Consider the following 21,074-nt stretch of genomic DNA (forward strand, 5'->3'; position numbering starts at 1 on the left):
AAAGAGGGCGCGGCTTAAGTATTCCGTCAGCCTAGACGGTCCGGATTGCAACCGGTCTCGTTGTCTGGATTTTTTTGCTAGCAACACTGGCCTAGTATTCACTCCACAGACTACAGTGTATATAGAATTCACTCGTATTCACCGAGCTGTCGTAAAAGATTGTGTGTGGTTAATTCATGCGTAATTTTGAAAATTAATTATTCGCCTAAACATTAACTATTTTAAATGAACAATGAATTACAAAAGATTGAGCCATGGTGTGCGTAAATATACAGTGAAAATTGTTTTGTGAGATATTTAAGGAATAAAATTCGGCGTATTGTTTTGATCTCATTGAAGTCTATTGATTTATCGTAACTAGTAAGCCAGTGACCTGTTTTTCGTATTTGTTATGTGAGACTCGTAAATAATTAATCGTATACGTTGAGAGCAGTGTCCGCAACAGAAGATAATTAAAAGTTGTTCTTCAAAAAAAATTAACGAAAACATGACTGCAACGAAATATCAGTTATGATTAACATTAATGTTCAGTCTGCAGTTTAGATAATTAAAAATAGTTAAATTCTTATTCGTTATGGTGTGCTATCCACAATGATGACTCCCATCGAAGAAAAGAAAGATGAAAAGGTATTTAATCACTTACTAGGTACTTAATTATTAATCAAGTCTTTTGCAAATCTTCATTTGTTTCTGTCATGGATAGTTAAGTAAATACCACATAAATTAACTCTATCAGATTTTTAAACCAAAAATTGAAGTAAATTTTGTATATAATTACATGTCGTAGAGTATGAAATCTTTATGGGATTTAAGTGAATGTAATATAGACACTACCCCATGCTAAGAATTTTGCCTAGTGTACCTACCAAGTTTAGAAAGAAAGAAGTGTGTGTTAACAACTTAGTTAAATATGTAACTTACTTGGAAATCAGCATATTCATCATCATGACCAACCCATCGCCGGCTCACTACTGAGCAAGGGTCTTCTCTCGGAATGAGAAGAGTTTGGCCATAGTCTACCAAACTGGCCAAGTGTGAAGTGGCAGACTTTACTAACCTTCGAGAACATTATGGAGAACTCTCAGGCAAGCAGGTTTCCTTATAATGTTTTCCTACACTGTTAAAGCAATTGATTAGTTAGTTAAGTTAATTGCTTAAAACCCACATAACTCCGAAAAGTTAGAGATGCATGCTCAGGATCGAACCGCTGATCTCCCAAATAAAAGGTAGACGTTTTATCTACTAGGCTATGACAGCTGTATTGTATTGTATTGTATTGTGTACTTAATATTTTAAATGCAAAATTGTGTATGTTGGTTTATCCTTCAATCATGCTGCGATAGATTGTATTTTTTTGTTTATAGGCACTAGTACTTTTTATCCTGGAATAAGTTTCCATTTTTTTAAACTTAAAGTGAGAGGGGGACGGTTCCTGTCTACAAGGATTTTTTGTTCTTGTTCACTTGGAAGTATCCTGATACAAGTTAGGCAATTTGTTATCTAATGTTATGTCATTAGTTATCTTATCACTGACTTTAAGCAACCGCTTATTATAACACTGATTACATTTACATATTATGTCATCCTTTTACTTTTCTTAAAGTAAAGTACTCTATGTACCTACTTATAGTATGCGACAAAAAATATTGAACATCAACGTTTCGAAAGAAATTTAGGGTTCTGTACCTCAAAAAGAAAAAGGAACCCTTATAAGATCTGTCAAGAAACCTATAGGGTAATTCCCGTTGACCTAGAATCATGAAATTTGGCAGGTAGGTAGGTCTCATAGCAGACATTAAGGGAAAAATCCGAAAACCTAAATCCAAAATACGAAATTTGTGGTTACATCACAAAAACAATCAAAATGTGTTCATGAACAAATAATTACTTTTTTCAATTTTCTAAGTAAGATAACTAACTATATCAAGTGGGGTATCATATGAAAGGGCTCTACCAGTGAATTCTAAAACAGATTTTTATATATTTTTATGCATAATAGTTTTTGACTTATCATGCAAAATGTCGAAATAATACGACTGTAGTACGGTGCTGTAACCCTCGGTGCGCGAGCCTGACTCGCAATATTTTTTAGTTTAATTTTTTAAATTCAGATACAAGTTAGCCCTTGACTGCAATCTCACCTGATGGTAAGTGATGATGCAGTCTAAGATGATAGCGGGCTAACCTGGAAGGCGTATGGCAGTTTTTATTAAACCCATACCCCTTTGGTTTCTACACGGCATCGTACCGGAACGCTAAATCGCTTGGCGGCACGGCTTTGCCGGTAGGGTGGTAACTAGCCACGGCCGAAGCCTCCCACCAGACCAGACCAGAAATTTAGAAATTATAAAATTCCAAACCCCTGCCAGGAATCGAACCCGGGACCTCCCACTAATAAAGACCACAGCGCTCACCACTGCACCAGGGAGGTCGTCATCAGTCGTCAGTGTTGTTTAATCATGTTTCAAATGGTATTAAAGAAATTTTCACTTTGAAAACCTACTTGGTTATTTTTACAGTGAAAGCATAAATTCTTAAAACAATACAGTCACTATTTCAGCGGGTCCTTTATTTGGCTACTACATACATCTAATTACAATTTAACGGAGGCCCTATGGAGTGCTTCATCACAACAGCTCTCATTACAAAGCCTTCATTACTTTGACACCTGTTGACTAGTTTCATTTCTGTAGGATTTCAAGGGAAACGAGGGAGGATTTCGAGGGAGGGAGGGAGGGAGGGAGGGAAGGGATTTATATTAAATCTTGTTTTAGCACAACTCAAATATTTTAGAGTTTTGCTAAAACAAGATTTAATAAAATTACCCTAACCACTAAGCTGTGATAGCCTAGTGGTTAGGACGTCCGCCTTCTAATCGGAGGTCGGGGGTTCGATCCCGGGCACGCACCTCTAACTTTTCGGAGTTATTTGCGTTTTAATTAATAAAATATCACTTGCTTTACCGGTGAAGGAAAACATCGTGAGGAAACCTGCATGCCTGATGTTAGGTTAGGTTAGGTTCTCCATAATGTTCTCTAAGGTGTGTGAAGTCTACCAATCCGCACATGGCCAGCGTGGTAGACTATGTCCAAACCCCTTCTCACTTTGAGAGGAGACCCGTGCTCTGTAGTGAGCCGGCGATGGCCGTCGATCATGATGATGAACCACTATTACTACTTACTACTTACTTAGTAACTTAGGTACTTAGTTGAGTAGCATGATCAAGTAATTTTTAACCGACTTAACAAAAAGGAGGAGGTTCATAATTGGCGTAGTAATCGCGTAACATACACACAAAAAAACGGAATTGAGAACCTCAACCTTTTTTGAGGTCGGTTAAAAAGAACAGTAGCAAAGACTTTGAATGGAAATGGTTGTGACACGTACAATACGGTAGTTATACAAAGTGGAAATCTGTATCACAGTGAAAGCCTGTAGCACTTAGGGTCTGGACAAACAAAGCGCGAAGGCGGCGAAACGCGACTTTGATAGCACTTCTACGCTTTGACGCTTGCCAGTGACGTTGAAGCTTCGACATTTTGTTAGCAGTTCCCTAAATGTCGTGAACGTGGTGGTACGAAGTGAAGCGCGACAGCGAAGAACAGCTTACTTACTACAAGTACTTATAATATTGCACTTCAAATATATAACGTCTATTCACTTATTGCATACATATATTGCAACTTCTAGCAGCCGCGGTAGACTCGTTCTTTCTTTCTGGGTTTCTTTTCGCGCTTACCCACGTAGTCGTCAGTTGTTACGTGCAAGTGCGAAGTCTACGTTGTACGGTAGACACTTTTTTTTAAATCTTTATTTTTAGCCGGGGCTTTATAACTTCGCGATTATGTCGCCCCGTAAAACAAATCAACTTATATTAAAACTAGCTTATGCTCGCGACTTCCTCCGCGTGGACTACACAAATTTCAAACCCTTATTTCACCCCCTTGGGGGTTGAATTTTTGAATTAGGGGAAAAATCCTTTCTTAGCGGATGCCTACGTCATGATAGCTATCTGCATGCTAAATTTCAGCCCGATTCGTCCAGTAGTTTGAGCTGTGCGTTGATAGATCAGTCAGTCAGTCAGTCAGTCAGTCACCTTTTCCTTTTATATATTTAGAAGACTTAATCACTGATTAAAGACCATTTATATAAATTAAACTAAAATTACTGGACCGCAAATAGTTTGTTGCCGCGCGATGTGTCTGCCCAAGCCTTTCTCCCGCAGTTTGCAATGTAGGTTGAAATAAGAGCAGACAGCGAGCAGCGAGCGATGGGAGACGCTAAAAGGTATCGGAAGCTATTGACCTGATAACTGCAGGACTGGTGACCCGGGATCTAATGTACGAGACCTACATAAAACACTTTATGATGGTTGATATTTTGCTAATATTTAGTGCCGCGAAAAGTAAATAGTTACTTACTTAGTTGATCCATAAACTCGGCGATGAAGATTTATTGAATGAAAAAGTTCCTCAAATAACAATACCTAAGTAGGTAACTAAAGTAGTACCTACTTAAGCAACTGAATATATATCTCGCTTTAACGGTAAAGGAAAGAATCGTGAGAAAATCCGCATGCCTGATAGTTCTCCATAATGAACTAATGATAAAAGGTGTGAGAACTGTGGACTATGGTTTAAACCTGTCTCATTCTGAGAGGAGACCCGTGCTCAGTAGTGGACCGATGATGGGTTGATCATTGTGGTGAAAATATTTCGTCTTCTCAGGCGAGCTAAAATGCCTCAATCACGGTTTGAAATTCTGAAAGAAACTGCTTTCCGGAATTCCGAATTGATTCCATAAATTTGCTAATATTACTTATTTACTTAGACAAAATATTTTTCATTTCATTTGTCGATGTAAAAACCATGAGACTGCGTTGTTTGTGGGACTGTGTTTGGGTTGCAGTTTATGCGTTTTCATCACGGGCTCTGAAAATCCACCACCTAGCTTATCACAGTACATTGTGCTTCAGATCCGCACAGGCATGGTGCAAGTATCAGACGGCAAGTCCCGGCCTCGGCCGGCGCGCCTCGTGCTCACGATGGAGGCGGTGACGGTGCAGCGCGAGGTGGTCATACCGCCCCAACCTCCCCGCGACAAGAGCGTGCCCCACGCTAGGGTAAGTGTCACTAGATCCGCACAGGCATGGTGCAAGTATCAGACGGCAAGTCCCGGCCTCGGCCGGCGCGCCTCGTGCTCACGATGGAGGCGGTGACGGTGCAGCGCGAGGTGGTCATACCGCCCCAACCTCCCCGCGACAAGAGCGTGCCCCACGCTAGGGTAAGTGTCACTAGATCCGCACAGGCATGGTGCAAGTATCAGACGGCAAGTCCCGGCCTCGGCCGGCGCGCCTCGTGCTCACGATGGAGGCGGTGACGGTGCAGCGCGAGGTGGTCATACCGCCCCAACCTCCCCGCGACAAGAGCGTGCCCCACGCTAGGGTAAGTGTCACTAGATCCGCACAGGCATGGTGCAAGTATCAGACGGCAAGTCCCGGCCTCGGCCGGCGCGCCTCGTGCTCACGATGGAGGCGGTGACGGTGCAGCGCGAGGTGGTCATACCGCCCCAACCTCCCCGCGACAAGAGCGTGCCCCACGCTAGGGTAAGTGTCACTAGATCCGCACAGGCATGGTGCAAGTATCAGACGGCAAGTCCCGGCCTCGGCCGGCGCGCCTCGTGCTCACGATGGAGGCGGTGACGGTGCAGCGCGAGGTGGTCATACCGCCCCAACCTCCCCGCGACAAGAGCGTGCCCCACGCTAGGGTAAGTGTCACTAGATCCGCACAGGCATGGTGCAAGTATCAGACGGCAAGTCCCGGCCTCGGCCGGCGCGCCTCGTGCTCACGATGGAGGCGGTGACGGTGCAGCGCGAGGTGGTCATACCGCCCCAACCTCCCCGCGACAAGAGCGTGCCCCACGCTAGGGTAAGTGTCACTAGATCCGCACAGGCATGGTGCAAGTATCAGACGGCAAGTCCCGGCCTCGGCCGGCGCGCCTCGTGCTCACGATGGAGGCGGTGACGGTGCAGCGCGAGGTGGTCATACCGCCCCAACCTCCCCGCGACAAGAGCGTGCCCCACGCTAGGGTAAGTGTCACTAGATCCGCACAGGCATGGTGCAAGTATCAGACGGCAAGTCCCGGCCTCGGCCGGCGCGCCTCGTGCTCACGATGGAGGCGGTGACGGTGCAGCGCGAGGTGGTCATACCGCCCCAACCTCCCCGCGACAAGAGCGTGCCCCACGCTAGGGTAAGTGTCACTAGATCCGCACAGGCATGGTGCAAGTATCAGACGGCAAGTCCCGGCCTCGGCCGGCGCGCCTCGTGCTCACGATGGAGGCGGTGACGGTGCAGCGCGAGGTGGTCATACCGCCCCAACCTCCCCGCGACAAGAGCGTGCCCCACGCTAGGGTAAGTGTCACTAGATCCGCACAGGAATGGGCGAACTTAATTGCTAGAGATATACTCATCCAGTTAACCTTTAGTAATGCTCCTTTCTTCATTTTCAGGAGCGAATGGTCCAACTAACTCGTCAGAAAGTGGGCGGACTAGGCTTGAGTATAAAGGGTGGCGCGGAACACAAGCTGCCCATCCTCATCTCCAAGATATACAAGGATCAAGCGGCCGACCAAACGGGGCAGCTGTTTGTCGGTGACGCAGTTATCAAAGGTAAGGCTTGAGTATATAGGGGAGCGCGGAACCCACGGCCTCGGGGGCGTTCGGACTAACCAGTAGTCCAACAACTCCAGCCATCCCAAAGTCATCCTAAGCCGTGGTCCGAGCCTCACAGGAGGCGCCCTTAGGAGGACGTTGCCCGACCTCTCTAATTATTTCTTCGAGCCCTAGGGCTCACCCCTAGGCGGAGCTTCGAGCTCGCCACTCTCCCCGGTGACGCTGTAGCGGCCAGTAGGGCCTACGCAGCATAGTCAATCCGAAACAACACAAAAACAAGTTGCCAATTCTAAACGGGAAGTCAAATGATTGTGACGTCACATTCATATTTCATAGAAGCTCGCATACTAAGCGCGCGGTTTGACGTTTGATAAAAAGTTACTGATTTGCCTAGTTGTCAAATACCGTATTGCTACCAAAGAATTTCTATGTACTACTTCGTTGATAATTGCTACAGTCGCAATTTATTTGATTGGGTGAATTTATGATGTACTAGCTGAAGCCCGTGACTTCGTCCGCGTGGAATTATGTTTTTAAAAATCTCGTGGGGACTCTTTGATTTTCCGGGATAAAAAGTAGACTATATCTCTCTCCAGGTCTTTATCTAGGTATACCCATGAAAAAAATCACGTCAATCCGTTGCACCATTGCGACGTGATTGAAGGACAAACCAACAAACTATAAAACCATCAAACCAACAAACAAACACACTTTCGCATTTATATAGTATGTATGTATAGTATGTATAGTGTGTATTTAGTTTTTATTTATTGCCCAAACTAGCAAATTTTCAAGTAAAAGATAAACTAGGAAATAGTGATTAAATAGGTACTTGGTTACTGTATAATTCAATTAATTATAGCTTAATCTAGAACGTCACAGGCACACGAAGCCGTAGAAATGGCAAGCGAAGGCAAATACATTTCGTGACGGTTCGCATTTACCGCTGTTTATAGTGTTTTATACAGTTTAATTCGTTTCCCGTTTAATTGAATTTGCTGCCTGCACTGAGCACTCGACGATGCCTTTTAAAAGAGTGCTCTTATAACTTTCACCCAAGTATTTGTTTTGGCCCGACTTGGCTACAACTTGTAATTTAATTTAAACTGAAAATGCAACAGTAAAAAATGCTTTTTTTTTAATTTCAAGCCTAAGTATCCTTAATTACCATTTTATTAAATTCTGACTAATGACCACTCCGGGGTGTCAGGAGATCTGTCTTATCCTAGTTAATGCCACAGTTTTATTCATTCCATAGAATATAGGTACTATGACTTAACGCATTTAAGCAGACTGCACATTGCACGCAATTAAGAGACGCCTTATAACGGTGAATCTACATATGCCACCGGGTTCAAGCAGCCGACCGAACCTGGCGGCATACGAGCACAGTGCTGTTGTATTCCAGTGAACGGGGAGTACATAACGGCGTGCAAGCACGACGACGCGGTCAACATCCTGCGCAACGCGGGGGACATCGTCGTGCTCACCGTCAAGCACTACCGCGCCGCCACGCCCTTCCTGCAGAAGCAAGGTACAATAATAAGGCTTAGCGTATGCTGACGACGTAGCACCGCACAGTACAGATTTTGCAGGGCAGGGCAGTTGAAGCGGACATAGGCCACGAGCGTATGTTGCGACGCAGCTGTGTGTCATAGACTTGTTCTAGTTAGTACAGAGAATAGACGTTTCTGAGTTGCACGTGTCGCGCAGAGATCTGTGAGGGCACTACTGCGCGACGCACAGCAGCACAGGTCTGCGTCGTACGTGCCTGCGCCGCAGCGTACGCAGCTGTAAGTATATTCATGCATTAGAAAATCTGCTCTGTTCTGCACTGCTTTGAACCACCACGTCGCCTGCGTGTCAGCATACGCTTACCCTAACCGCTCGTTTCAAGCGTAAAAGTCAACCAAGACTGTCATCAGTCATTCCAGTCCGCTTCAAGCGGAGTACAAGATTTCCGCTTGGAGCGCTGGCGATAGATGTACGAACGAACTTCAGTTTTAACACTGTAAAAGTTTATTTTACTTAAATTTTTCGACGCTCGAATTCTAAAATTGATATACAATTTTGAATTAATCACACAGGAATGACCTTGTCTATAAGAGCTAGTGTTTAGTCTGGAAAAATAATTGAGATGTGTTTTGCAGCGGACGGTGCGTCAGATACCGACAGCAGTACGGGGGATGAACATCCCTCATTGCACAACAAAGTAGATGCTAATTGTAACTCAGAGCGAACGGCGGACACTAATGGAGGATGGCAGGTCAGTTGTTTGATAAATCGATTATGCAATGTGCAGTGATTTTCAAATTAATTTTCTCAATAACACTCAAGAGTTTCATAAGATACCTTGTCAAAATCAAATACTCAAGACCTTACACAGTGGGTGCCAAATTGTAGGAAAACAAACTTCACCTATAGGTGGGAAAACGTTTATTCAAAGAAGATTAGATAAGTAGTAATAGTAATAATAGATAAGTACTTCTCAGAGCGCGTGGGGTGACGCAGAGGAGAGCAGTCGACCCGGCAGTGCGGCGGGCTCCACAAGAAGTTCTCGACCGCCCTCCGTGGCGTCAGACCGTCTCAATGACCGCGCGACCGAAGGGGCTAAGGAATGGGTTGACGTCATTTCCGGTGAGCTGGACGACACTTCTTAAAGACAGTCATCCAATAAACTTGAGTTTGTTTTAATAGTTTTAAAGTTTTTTCTGAGATGATAGAACACTATCTTCTTTTAACAAAAAGAATACTTGCTGAGTTCGTTGTGGAAATCTCAGATCAATGCATTTAAAATCCTCATATCTTTAGTAAATGATCATCTCCATCATTCTATTACACTCATAGAATTTGATTTATTACTATGTTTTGAGAAACTCTAGAACGGTATGCCACAAATACTCGTAAGTGATAATGCACTACAATTAGATTTTTGTTGTAAGGTATCCCTGCGCTTCGAATAATACTGTTGCTAATTAATGTTTCAGTACCTCTCATGATGGGCTACGTCACGCGTTACGTTTTCGGAACGGACAAGTTAAGACCTGGAGCTTTCGAGGTAAGGAACAAAATATCTAAACATGTTATTCAAGGATTAATTCGGAATCAAATTGGCAACGAACCGTGTTTATGGTACACAGGTGCGTGGTGCACGGCCGCTGGTGACGACGGGCGTCATTCACGTGGATGAACCAGCAGCCCTCTCACACTGGCTCAAAAGCATTTCCGACAACATCATGGGACTTACTAATTTACAGGTAATTTTTTTTCACAACTACACTAGAGCAGATTCTTAGCAGATTATATATACAATTTTGTCACAGATTTTTGACATTGCAATGTAGACTGTTACTATAAGATGAAAATAATAGTAGTTTTCACTAGTGTCACCTTTGGTAAGTGTGTTCATATATGCACATTTTGTCTGCAGATGAAGCTGTTCAACCGGCACCTGTCTGGCGGTGAACGTATAGAGTACATGGGCTGGGTGCACGAAGGCCTAGTATCGGGCGCGCAGCCGTGGCAGACATACCGACCAAAATTCCTCGTGTTGAAAGGCACTGATGTCATGCTATTTGACGTTCCACCGGTGTGTATATTATATTTTTAAAGTCTTTTCGCAAGGATTTGGAAAACATTCCAAATCCTTTTTGATTAAACATACAAACATTTGATTCAGGGCTTGATTAATGTAAGATTGAAAATGTACAAAAAAGTTGATCGTCTCATGAATTTGTAGAATTTCTTTTTACTCTTTACAGACGAACATCACGGAGCTGACCAAGTGTCCTGAAACTCTAAAAGTGTACCAGACAATGTTCCGCACAGTCAAAGAGAGCGAGACAGTCGACTGGCGCCAGCACTGCTTCCTCGTTCAAAGCAGCACTAGTCTCACAGCCGCTGCCGCGCCCAGATACTTCAGCGCAGAAACCAGACATGAACTGTTGAGGCTGGAGGCTGCTTGGACGGCCAACATCGTCAATTCCGTAGTACGGCTCGGGGTGAGGCATACCACATACATTTATGTTCGATAATGGGCCACATTTCACAGGTGCATCTTACTTGCACTGCGTCGCTTAAGTTCTAACACCACGTGTCATTTTTGGAGGTTTAGCGTTTTAGAGAATTGAGAGATGCGTCGTTTTGGCCGTTTCAGTGTTTAAAAGTAGAATTTGAAATAAATTAGTAGAGAAGTTCTTTATTCGAATAAACATTTGCAAAGTGTTTTGGAATCAAACAAGTCAAGTCAAAAGTCAAATAATTTATTCAAAATGGGTTATATTTACACTTTTTGATTTTCGGTTGTTGGATTTGTAAGATGATATAGTGGTAGAGCTACGAGGGTTCAAACGCGCCCAATCGTCATTTGAATTTAAATTTACCATTGATTACAGGATATCCGCATTACCAATAAATAAAAACAATATGGCTGTGACACACGGACGGACATACAAATAGATTGGACCAAACTATAAGGATCCTTGTTTCAGTATGGAGTCCTCAAAATATTGTTTTCTTTCGCAGAAGAAAACGTTCACGGTGGTGCACATGGGTCGCGCGGCGGGGCTCACTTTAGACTGGTCGTCGGGCTTCTCCCTGAGCGAGGGCACGCCGGGCGCGCCGCCCGTGTGGTCCTACAGGTCAGTTCCGACTGACTAATAGGTCATACATCTGTCTGGCTGATCGACCGTACTTATGTAACGTGGCTGACTCCAATCTCACACATTTGCACAAGTTACATTTGGTCTTTTTATACTGTTTCTGATTTGATCACGTAAGCTTCGATTGTTCTAGTAAGTTTTAAGTGCTATTCTGAAATGGTGATAAAAAGCATGTACGGGAGCGGCTCGACCGTACCAAAGGGAGATCTCCCACCGAGCGGTTGGTTGTGCTCGGTAGCGCCAGCTGGGCCGACGGTTGTGAAGTAGAAGAAATAGTCCAGATTGTAGAAAACTCCGTTAGTGCGAGTACTGTCGGCGGTACATTTTTGTTCAGGACTACGTCATGATTTGTTATCGATTGAACAGCGCCATCTAGTTGCATCTATGGCAACCGCCACAAGCATATCCAGCTTGGTTGGTTGTGGGCTCGTCTCAGACCAGCTTGCTGATTCGCTAATAACTGATAAATAAAATTGAAGTGTCTGTCTATAATTTTGAAATAAATACCTCATATTTGAACTGTACCATAACTGAATCACACGTTTTTAATTTTTTATCTGTCGAAATCAGTGTAAACCTAAAACAGTATTCTGACATATCTATATTCCTGTGGTACTATAGACGATATTATACTAAAGGAAGCACAGGAAGTCTCATCAGAGGAAGTCCCGCAAATTGCTAATGCGCTTGGCCGCCATTTAAGTGACGTCAGCACTAGACAGAAGTTTCGAGCTGATGGTATATTTTTGATTCAAATGACGTCATTTCGATGTTAATGAGACATGGTTCCAGCGCAATAGCAATTTGCGGGACTTATAACCACAAACTGTTTGCAGGTTTTCGCAGCTCAGAGGTTCGAGTGACGACGGGAAATCCAAACTGAAGTTACATTTCCAAGATACTGAGACCAAAGTTATCGAGACAAAGGTAAGATCAAAAGACATTGGTACATGATTCTGATCGCAAATAAATTTTAGAGTATTGTCATCTCTTTCTTACTAATGTAATAAGATAAGGACAGAGAAACTTATTTTGATTCATATAGGTACTCATTCCCACACACATCCTCTACTACCTGATTGGAATAATATGAACAACAACAACAACAATATGTTATTCAACTTTTACTTTTTTTCAACGTTATTATGTTGAAACAAGAATATGTTATTAAATATTAAGAAAAATAATTGAAATTATTGTAATTGACGTATAATGTGTATTTATGAAAAAATGACTACGACTATGACTATGACTATTTGTTCCAGGAATTGGAGTGTCAAATCCTGCAGAGCCTCCTGTTCTGTATGCATGCATTTCTAACGGCCAAGGTGGCATCTGTCGACCCCGCATTCCTCGCTTCCATACAGCAGGCGAACTGAGACCTCCCCGAGTCGCGACCCCTTAGTGAGGTTCAATAATGCTGTGGACTCTCAGTTTCATTGAAATACGTAACCAGTTACCAGACTAGCGGCAAAGACGTGCCGTCAAACGATATGAGATTTTATATCACGAACGTTGGTATAAGTATGACCTTTTTTTGCTTACTAACTTAAAAGGTAAACAAGTAGCTGCTCTGAAATGTAAATGCTCAAAAGGGCTAGAACCCAGAGCCGTAAAGCCAGAAGAAAAAAAAAGAAATGCTTAGGATACGCACAGTACGCGACCGAAAGTAAATATTCAAATACTTAAATAGCTAATAAATTACTCTTTTTGATTGTCAGTTGTTAGATTGTAATGTACATCGGCCTTTAGAATGACATTTCGGCTTTGTAGAGCGTTGTCTCTCTCACTCATACCTATTTATGTCGTTTTGTCGACAGAGACAGTGCTCTACAAATTTGCAAAGGTCGATGTACATCATTCTATTATATTTAACTCATACGACCTTGTTACACGAACTGATAAAGCATGATACGAATGAAAACTGAAGGTCTAAAAGCTATTTGGGAATCAATGATTTCTAAATTGTTTTAGGTTAGTTAATCTAATTTAATCAATAAGGTCTATACAAGGTGTTTGTGTACCACGTTTGTGCAAACCTTGAAAATGATTGAGTTTAATATTAAGGCCTAATATTCTAAACTTAGACAGCGAAAGTAACAAGACTTAGCTTTACAGCGAATCCTGAGTCTTAACTCAAACTCAAACTCAAATTATTTATTCAGAATTGGTAAAATTTTACGCTTCCTGATTGTCAATTTTTTTTATTTGTCAGATGATATGATATAGTTGTGATAATTAATACGTACTTAAAACTAAAGCTACGAAGGTTCCAAACGCGCCCAGGTCTGAGAAGAGCCCACAACAAACTCAGTCGGGTAAAACTCCCACTTTCTTCTTCCAAACTTGTATCATATAGGTGTTAAGGGTATTCAAGAGTTTATTGCACTTCTCGATTCGCGGGTTTTATTACAGATTACAATTATTCTTAGTTTAATAAACAATTGATCTGAATATACAGTAAAAAAATATAAATCCTAAAAGAAAATATAATATAATGCGTGAAATCCAGTAAATACATTTCTGAAATGTAAAGTAACAGAAATTATTCTATTCTGATGTAATCACTAATTATTTCAAAAAGATTAAGTATTTCCCTAAACATCGTGAGGAAACCTGCATGCCTGAGAGTTCTCCATATGTTCTCCATGTTCTCAATCTGCACATGGCCAGCGTGGTAGACTATGGCCAAACTCTTCTCACTATAAGAGGAGACCCGTGCTCTGTAGTGAGCCGGCGATGGGTTTATCATGATGAAGTATTTTCTAAATGCTAGCTTTTCTAAATCACTCTAAACCACTTATCATATTTGAAACAATTATTAATTATTATTATTAAAAAAATGCTATATATAATTATCATTAAATTATTTAGCTAGATTATAAACAGTATTATTTTAGAATAATTTTTAGTAAGTATTTCTTATAATGGCTTTGATTCTAAGCACAACCTAATTTTAGAGTATTCGCACCCTCTTCTTACTATTGTAATATGAAAAGGACAGAAGCAGTTTGACATTTCTAAATTTAATTTTTAGATGGTAAAACCCGTGATTTTAGCACGCACTCGCGAACCTACTGTTTAAATTTGTATTGTGCACTAAAATTTAGAGTCTTTAAATGTGAAAGTCATGTTCCGTTCCTTTTTTAGCATTAGTAAAAAGAAAAGGATGCAGATACTCTAAATTTAGTTTAGAGAGAGACTAGAGAATCGGGGCCATTGTTATAATTATAATATACTAAGATGTTAACAAAAAACTATAATATTGTGTTCAATTTATGATCTTTAAGGTTTATTATGTTAAGTATCAAAATGATATTATTTAATGATATTGAAAAATGTATGAAAACTTTAGCGCCTATAGTTGTCCGTCTGTATAACCACACAAACCAAAGAATTTAATGTAACCATTTTAAAAGAGAATCCGCCGGGGTGATTGCGTATCTCGTGACAGGCTTGCGACAGGCGTAAATCTCGCGATCATTGCTGTCAAACATCCGGCTAGAGAGAGACAGCAATAGCCACAAAGCAAAATAAGGAGAAGAAGAAGAGAGACAGCAAATGAACTGTCGCATCGCTACTGCTGTCGCGTTGCTGTCGCTACTGCAACGTTTTACGTAATCACCCCGCAGTGTCCTTCGGTTTGCATTCAATCTAACATGAACCGTATTTGGGAGTTGGTAGGTTCAACAGTTCCCACAAATGTTAAGTAGAGGCTACGTCATATTGACTGATTTTATAACTAATTTTAAACGATTTAAATCTGTATAATTATTATAATTCTTACTTTATTTCTCTATTTGTAATTCCCCATCTGATTATTTTTTGATATATGTATCACATTTTAAACTATATCTCTGCGTTGCGGAGGGTCTTGACTTTTGATCCCTTACCATCCAGACAGACAGACACACTTTCGAATTTATAATATTAGTATGGATTTTAACTGTATAAGTATTATAAAAGCATCATCGAAATCGGTAGGTTTGTTTGTAAATTATGTGTAGAAATCATTGCGCTTGCGTCATATCATTAAATTTAAGTAAAAATGTATATTTAAAAAATTATATTTATTATTGTACTATATATATTATTAATCGGAAGTTTTTTGAAATGAAATGGGAAATTAATTTGTTGAACATGTTTTTATATTCTATCTATACTTTAGTTTTCCTTAAAAGGTAAACAAGAAGCTTCTCGCTGAAACGCGTTATGGTGCGGCTACATTAAGGTTAACGTCAATGACCAACAATGCCTTAAACAACGGAATTACTTCCGCTGATAAAGAACACTTTGAACTGAGTGGCCACACTAACGTTTAACGTCTAATGCCATTTACAATGCCGTCTATATACTTAGATAGACGCCATTTTATCGCCAATAATGGCGTTAAATGTCTTCATTTCAAGATGGACGTTGACGCTGCTACACTGTATTTAATAAGTGTCAATTTTTATTATGAACTAGCTGCCCTGGCGAACTTCGTTCCGCCTAACAGTCGATTAAAATTTTGTAAATTGTTCTCTCCGTAAGAACTATCCTCGTACTTCAAGGAATATTATAAAAAAAGAATTAGCGAAATCGGTTCAGCTGTTCTCGAGATTTGCGATGACCAACACATTTAGTGATTCATTTTTATATTATAGATTTAAGAAGATTTAATATATTAATTTATAATTTATTTTTATCATTACCGAAGAGAAAGAATAAAAGGAAAGAGAAGATGGTGGACTATACAAATGCACAGGAAAATCCAGAAATAAGATGACGTCATCATGAATACACTCCATTTCCGCTCCCGTACCAACACGTGCGTTCCCGTCGAGCTCGCGGCGCACACTGGCAAACGTACATGTGACCGCTTAAACGCGTTGATTCTCCCGTTAAATCTCTTTGATGTACCACCACACGAGTTATCGACAAACACCAAACGACGTTGTGAATGCCGTTAACGCGATGATCGTGGCTACATTTACGTTTAACGGGAACGCGTTTTTGGCGCTTAATGTAGCCGTGATCTAAGAGACGCACTATACACGGCCCACACGAACTGACAATGAAATCATAATACGCGTGGAAACCTAACACCAGAACGTCTAAAGCGCCGAGAAAATGACGTTGCTTACGCTTTTCTTAAATGTTTCGCGATTTGTTTATATTTTATGAAAACCAAGGAAAATTAAAGTATATCTATGTATCGAGTAAATCTGCCTGATGCAAAATGGCTATATGATGTCAGTGTTCATAGAATTGTAGTTGTAGAAAATGTCATATTATGTTGCTATCTCGTTAGGGCGCCTTCAAATTTGCCTCAAAGTGGCCGCGCGGCTGCAGCGCTGCAGCCGCGCTGCTTTGTAAATATATATAATTTTGATCGACGAACTGACGCGCCGCTGCAGCGCTGCAGTCACACGTCTTTATCACGATTTATTGTAACAATAAGTAAGTTTTTATCAATTTTAAAAGTTTTTTTATTGAAATTAGGAAGGAAAAAGTTGTTAAAAACGTATAGCTTTGGTTTACTGATAATAATTTTATCATAGTCATGTAATTGGTTATATTATGCATTTATCGTTTTTGTAATCGATGCTTCTCGAATTTTGACTAATGAAATTTTGTGTTAATTTTCTTCCACTGGCCTTTAAAGCCAGGTTTTTAAAAATCCCACGGGATTTTCGCGATTTTTTAGAACTCTTATATTTAGAGTAGGAAGCCTTGTCAATTTGAAAGTAACAAAGATCGAACTGGGCCTAGTACGAGTATCGTTCGCATCGTACATTAGTTAAGTACCTCAAATCGTAATAGAATTCGTCCCCCGTAATGGTATTTTTGATCTAATAGCTTAAATTTGCAAGTTAGGTAAAAAGATAAACAGTATTTTACGTAGAAATAACAAAACACTACTGTTCTACGAATCTCGTAAGTGCTTGTATGAAGTCAGTACAAAATAATCAGGTATTTCCTTAAATTCCCGCGATTAAAAATACTATTTTTTAACAATTTAAATCGCGTTATTGTAGCTATATTTTTGTTTTAATCCTATAGTATAGTATATATTATATAGTACGCGACAGGTCGAGATAGCAATCGGGGTGGGGACGCCCCGCACACTCAAACAGCACCCGCGCTCTAGCCCGGTGCGGGATAGCGCCGGTGACGTGCGGGAGTGCGGGCCGTCCCCCCACCTCATGCCTCGACCTGTCGCGTACTATATTTACCTGTTTAATTTAAAAGATATGTCACTTTTTTATAAAATTTAATAATTTTTAGAAAGTTGCTGATATTATATTTCTACACAAATAATAATAACATTAATTATATAAAAATACGTTCAGTTTTAACTTTTTAAATTATGCTATTCAAATACCGTAATATATTATTTGAAGGCATTAAAATAGACCTAAAACGAAACCTTCAACAATGACTGATATGATATTATTATGGTTCGTCTCTTAATAGACGAACTAGCTTATGCTCGCGACTTCGTACGCGTGGACTACACAAATTTCAAACCCCTATTTCACCCCCTTAGGGGTTGAATTTTCAAAAATCCTTAAAAATCTTAGCGGATGCCTACGTCATAATAGCTATCTGCATGCCAAATTTCAGCCCGATCCGTCCAGTAGTTTGAGCTGTGCGTTGATCGATCAGTCAGTCAGTCAGTCACTCAGTCACCTTTTCGTTTTATATATTTAGATTATGTCAGGAATAAGGTATTTTCCTTGTTTCTGTTAACTATTTTATGTCTTGGCAGTCAGCCGCGGCGCGTGCGCGAACTGACTCCCTTGAAAAAGGACCCCGGATGGGTTCTAAACTAGTCGGGCTAACGTCGACTAGACACGTGAGTACAGCCGGGATAGATATTATTTATAATGGAAATCACTCACGGTAGTTTAAACGCTAAAATATTTTATGTCTGTTCCCTTAGAACTTAGTCCTAGTGACGTCATAGGGCTACAAAATAATTATATACAGTGCGACAAGGCTATCTTGGAGCTGGCGCTGTTGGAGAACAAAGGCTTAGACTATTCAAAAGATTCAAACAAGAACAGGGGACACTTGACGGCAACGTTAGTTCTGATTATCCCCACGCGCCTTATAGCCTTGTCGCACTGTAAACAAACAGATATGAAAAAAAACTGAAAATCTGACGTTTCTTCTGATTTTCTCTTTTCTTTCGAAAGGAAGTATCCATTAAAAAAACCAAAGAAAAGGGAAACTTTTCTTTTCTCGATTTCGGTAGCAATTTTGCAGTTTTCCAATTCGGTAGGTAAGGAAATGTTTGTCCTTTTTTAACAAAACCGCCTTGGGAAGAAAAAATCAAAAGGAAATTTCCCGATCGCGGACCGGCCATGTACCTGTCACTACATTTTGCGTAAAAAGATGAACTTGTTCTTGCATTTCACGAGGGCGAGTGGCTCATGCTTGTGTTTAAGTCGTATCGGTATAAGTAAGGTACATTAAATGTGTGCGTTTGCGAGCGCTTTCTCGAGACTGATTGGTCCGATATGCACGCACACTTACGCAATGTCCATGTAAACGACGTAACCACAAGTAAAGTTCATTCGCCTTCGTGAATTGCAAAAACTGTAACGCCCGATTCCGTTCAAATACCCATTTTGATCTGATACGAAACGACGCTTAGCTTAATGTAATGAATCGACAATATTAGCGTTCCCTCGATGTTGTCACTATTCTAACTAGGTGTTAAACTGTGTCTATCCAGTATTAACTGTGTTAGTGTAAAGTTATTACCACAACACTAGTGTTATGGACTAAGAGCCAGCGCGTGCCAGACCTTCGTTATTTTATAAAAGCTGAAAGTTTTTCTGCGTATTGTCCCCAACACACGGAGGAACTATCAGCGACTATGAGGTCTGAATCATGGTGGTTTTCGGAACAGGTAACAGAGGTGTAAAAATCTTACGTCAAAGTAAGGTCTAAATTTTTATTTTGTTCGGAATGTAATGTAAAATAGTATTAGAAATCACGTCATGCATTGCCAGACACTTAGTTGCTTCAATCCAAACTTCATCCTCCCAGTGTTGGGGACAATACGCAGAGAAACTGTCGGCTTTTAAAAGATAACGAAGGTCTGGCACGCGCTGGCTCTCTTTCTGTTATATGTAGTAACTTGTTAGTGTAATCTTTTATACGGGATTGTAACATTTTCACATCTGGTCGATATTTGATCGTATACTTTTATCTAAGTAATACCTATAAATTAGTACAATTTCTATCGCTGTAATCTACTATAGATACTTATATACCTATGTTCTCACGCTGTGTGTTGTTATACGGGTCGGTCAATTCGAATTGAACAAAACAATTAAAAAAATCAATTAAAACAAAATTCGTTCATATATACATTGGTAGTTTAAACTGAAGTGTAATACAAATAAATGATGCCAAATAACGCGTCTGTAAAGCCCCTAAAGTGTAATAATTATAATATTATCGGCGTGTGTGGCCTTTAACGGAATTAACGGCCAACGTGTTAGTCAATTTAGAGAAAATATCCAAGACTGAACTAGATCGTGAATACTCAATTGTTTTTATTCTTATTCTGTTTTTATCCAAATGAAGCTTAATCTGTAGTCGTTAATAAATTCATTTTTTTATATAGAATTAAACCATTTTGTAAAAAATTATGAATTTTACAGATCTGTCCCCTCACTTAATTAGTTTAATGAGTAAATTGAACACGAAAGACTAGCTCGACAATTGTAATGTTTCTCATAGTCAATTATAAAGAATCTCATTGGCTTGTACAAATTTCATATTCATAAGCATCTATTCCTAAGATATAGATTGTGTAATTACCATAATATAATACTGTTTTATCATTCTGACGTTCACCTTAATCGAACAAATATTTTGCGTTGCTATAAACTTAAATACGAAAGTGTTGTGAATGAGGTTAGATTGTAAATGTGTAATAAAGTATCTTTTCTTGATTTAATTAACTGTAATAAAACAATATTTCACTCTTTTTAGATCGCTTCGACATAGTTTCCTCTTTTTGTTTTTAACACTAAACTTTTAAAAACGAATCAACATTTTAGACCAATTCTTTCAACTCTGCAATTACAATTTTTTCCGATAATTTCTCAGCAAAACGTTTTACGATTACAAGTAAAATAATTGTATATTACAAAATTGTAATCTTTTGTATTAGCTAAGGGTTAATACCTAGTTATTTATGACTATTGTTGATTATGTAACTGATGTGTATCCATTAGTAAAATTTTAATCTGATATATTGTTTCATTTTTAAATGCCCAAGTATACTTAATAATACTCCGATGAAGATGATAATATAAGTTCAATCAATTTGTGTGAACTTTATTATCTGTACTTAAATCGCCGTTTATTTTACTTTTACAGGATCTACTACTTACTTATTAATGCTCTAACAAACGAACGTTAGGTACACTACCAGGATAGACGTGGGTTCACTAATTGGTCAAGTAACGAACATAGCGTTCATTGAAAACATTCCTAATCGAAAAAGCTTATTGTAAAATAAACGACTACCTACTTGGACGATTAATACAGCGCCGTCTCCCTGCTAAAATTGCTGTGTCCCAACGGGGTTCCAATATTGGAATAAATAAATGATAAATGAAAATGACCAATTAGTGATTATAATATATAGTCCGCGTCAGGTTGAGATAGCAATCGGGCTGCGAGTGACGCCCCGCACACCCGAGCTTGCCCGCACTGTTTAGCGTAGGGGTTG

General features: G+C 40.1%; 1 protein-coding gene across 3 annotated transcripts; it reads left to right on the top strand.

Moving 5' to 3' along the window:
• Positions 1-147: 147 nt before the first annotated feature.
• Syn2 (Syntrophin-like 2) lies at positions 148-20,590 on the top strand. 3 transcript variants are annotated; one of them, XM_034982593.2, is made up of 14 exons: positions 148-627; positions 4,976-5,006; positions 5,138-5,268; positions 6,509-6,668; positions 8,080-8,205; positions 8,822-8,937; positions 9,164-9,308; positions 9,659-9,729; positions 9,812-9,928; positions 10,102-10,260; positions 10,433-10,672; positions 11,196-11,311; positions 12,169-12,259; positions 12,598-20,590. In XM_034982593.2, exons 1-14 carry the CDS (start codon positions 592-594, stop codon positions 12,709-12,711), a joined length of 1,653 nt encoding a protein of 550 aa, XP_034838484.1. In that variant the 5' UTR covers positions 148-591; the 3' UTR covers positions 12,712-20,590. The 3 variants fall into 3 exon arrangements, with proteins under 3 accessions (XP_034838484.1, XP_034838469.1, XP_034838478.1); XM_034982578.2 differs by lacking the exon at positions 5,138-5,268 and having other exon boundaries at positions 4,976-5,122; XM_034982587.2 differs by lacking the exons at positions 148-627; positions 4,976-5,006; positions 5,138-5,268 and adding an exon at positions 5,405-6,410.
• The last annotated feature ends 484 nt before the right edge of the window (positions 20,591-21,074 follow it).

This window comes from Maniola hyperantus, chromosome 2 (assembly GCF_902806685.2).
Source record: "Maniola hyperantus chromosome 2, iAphHyp1.2, whole genome shotgun sequence".
NCBI classification, from domain to species: domain Eukaryota; kingdom Metazoa; phylum Arthropoda; class Insecta; order Lepidoptera; family Nymphalidae; genus Maniola; species Maniola hyperantus.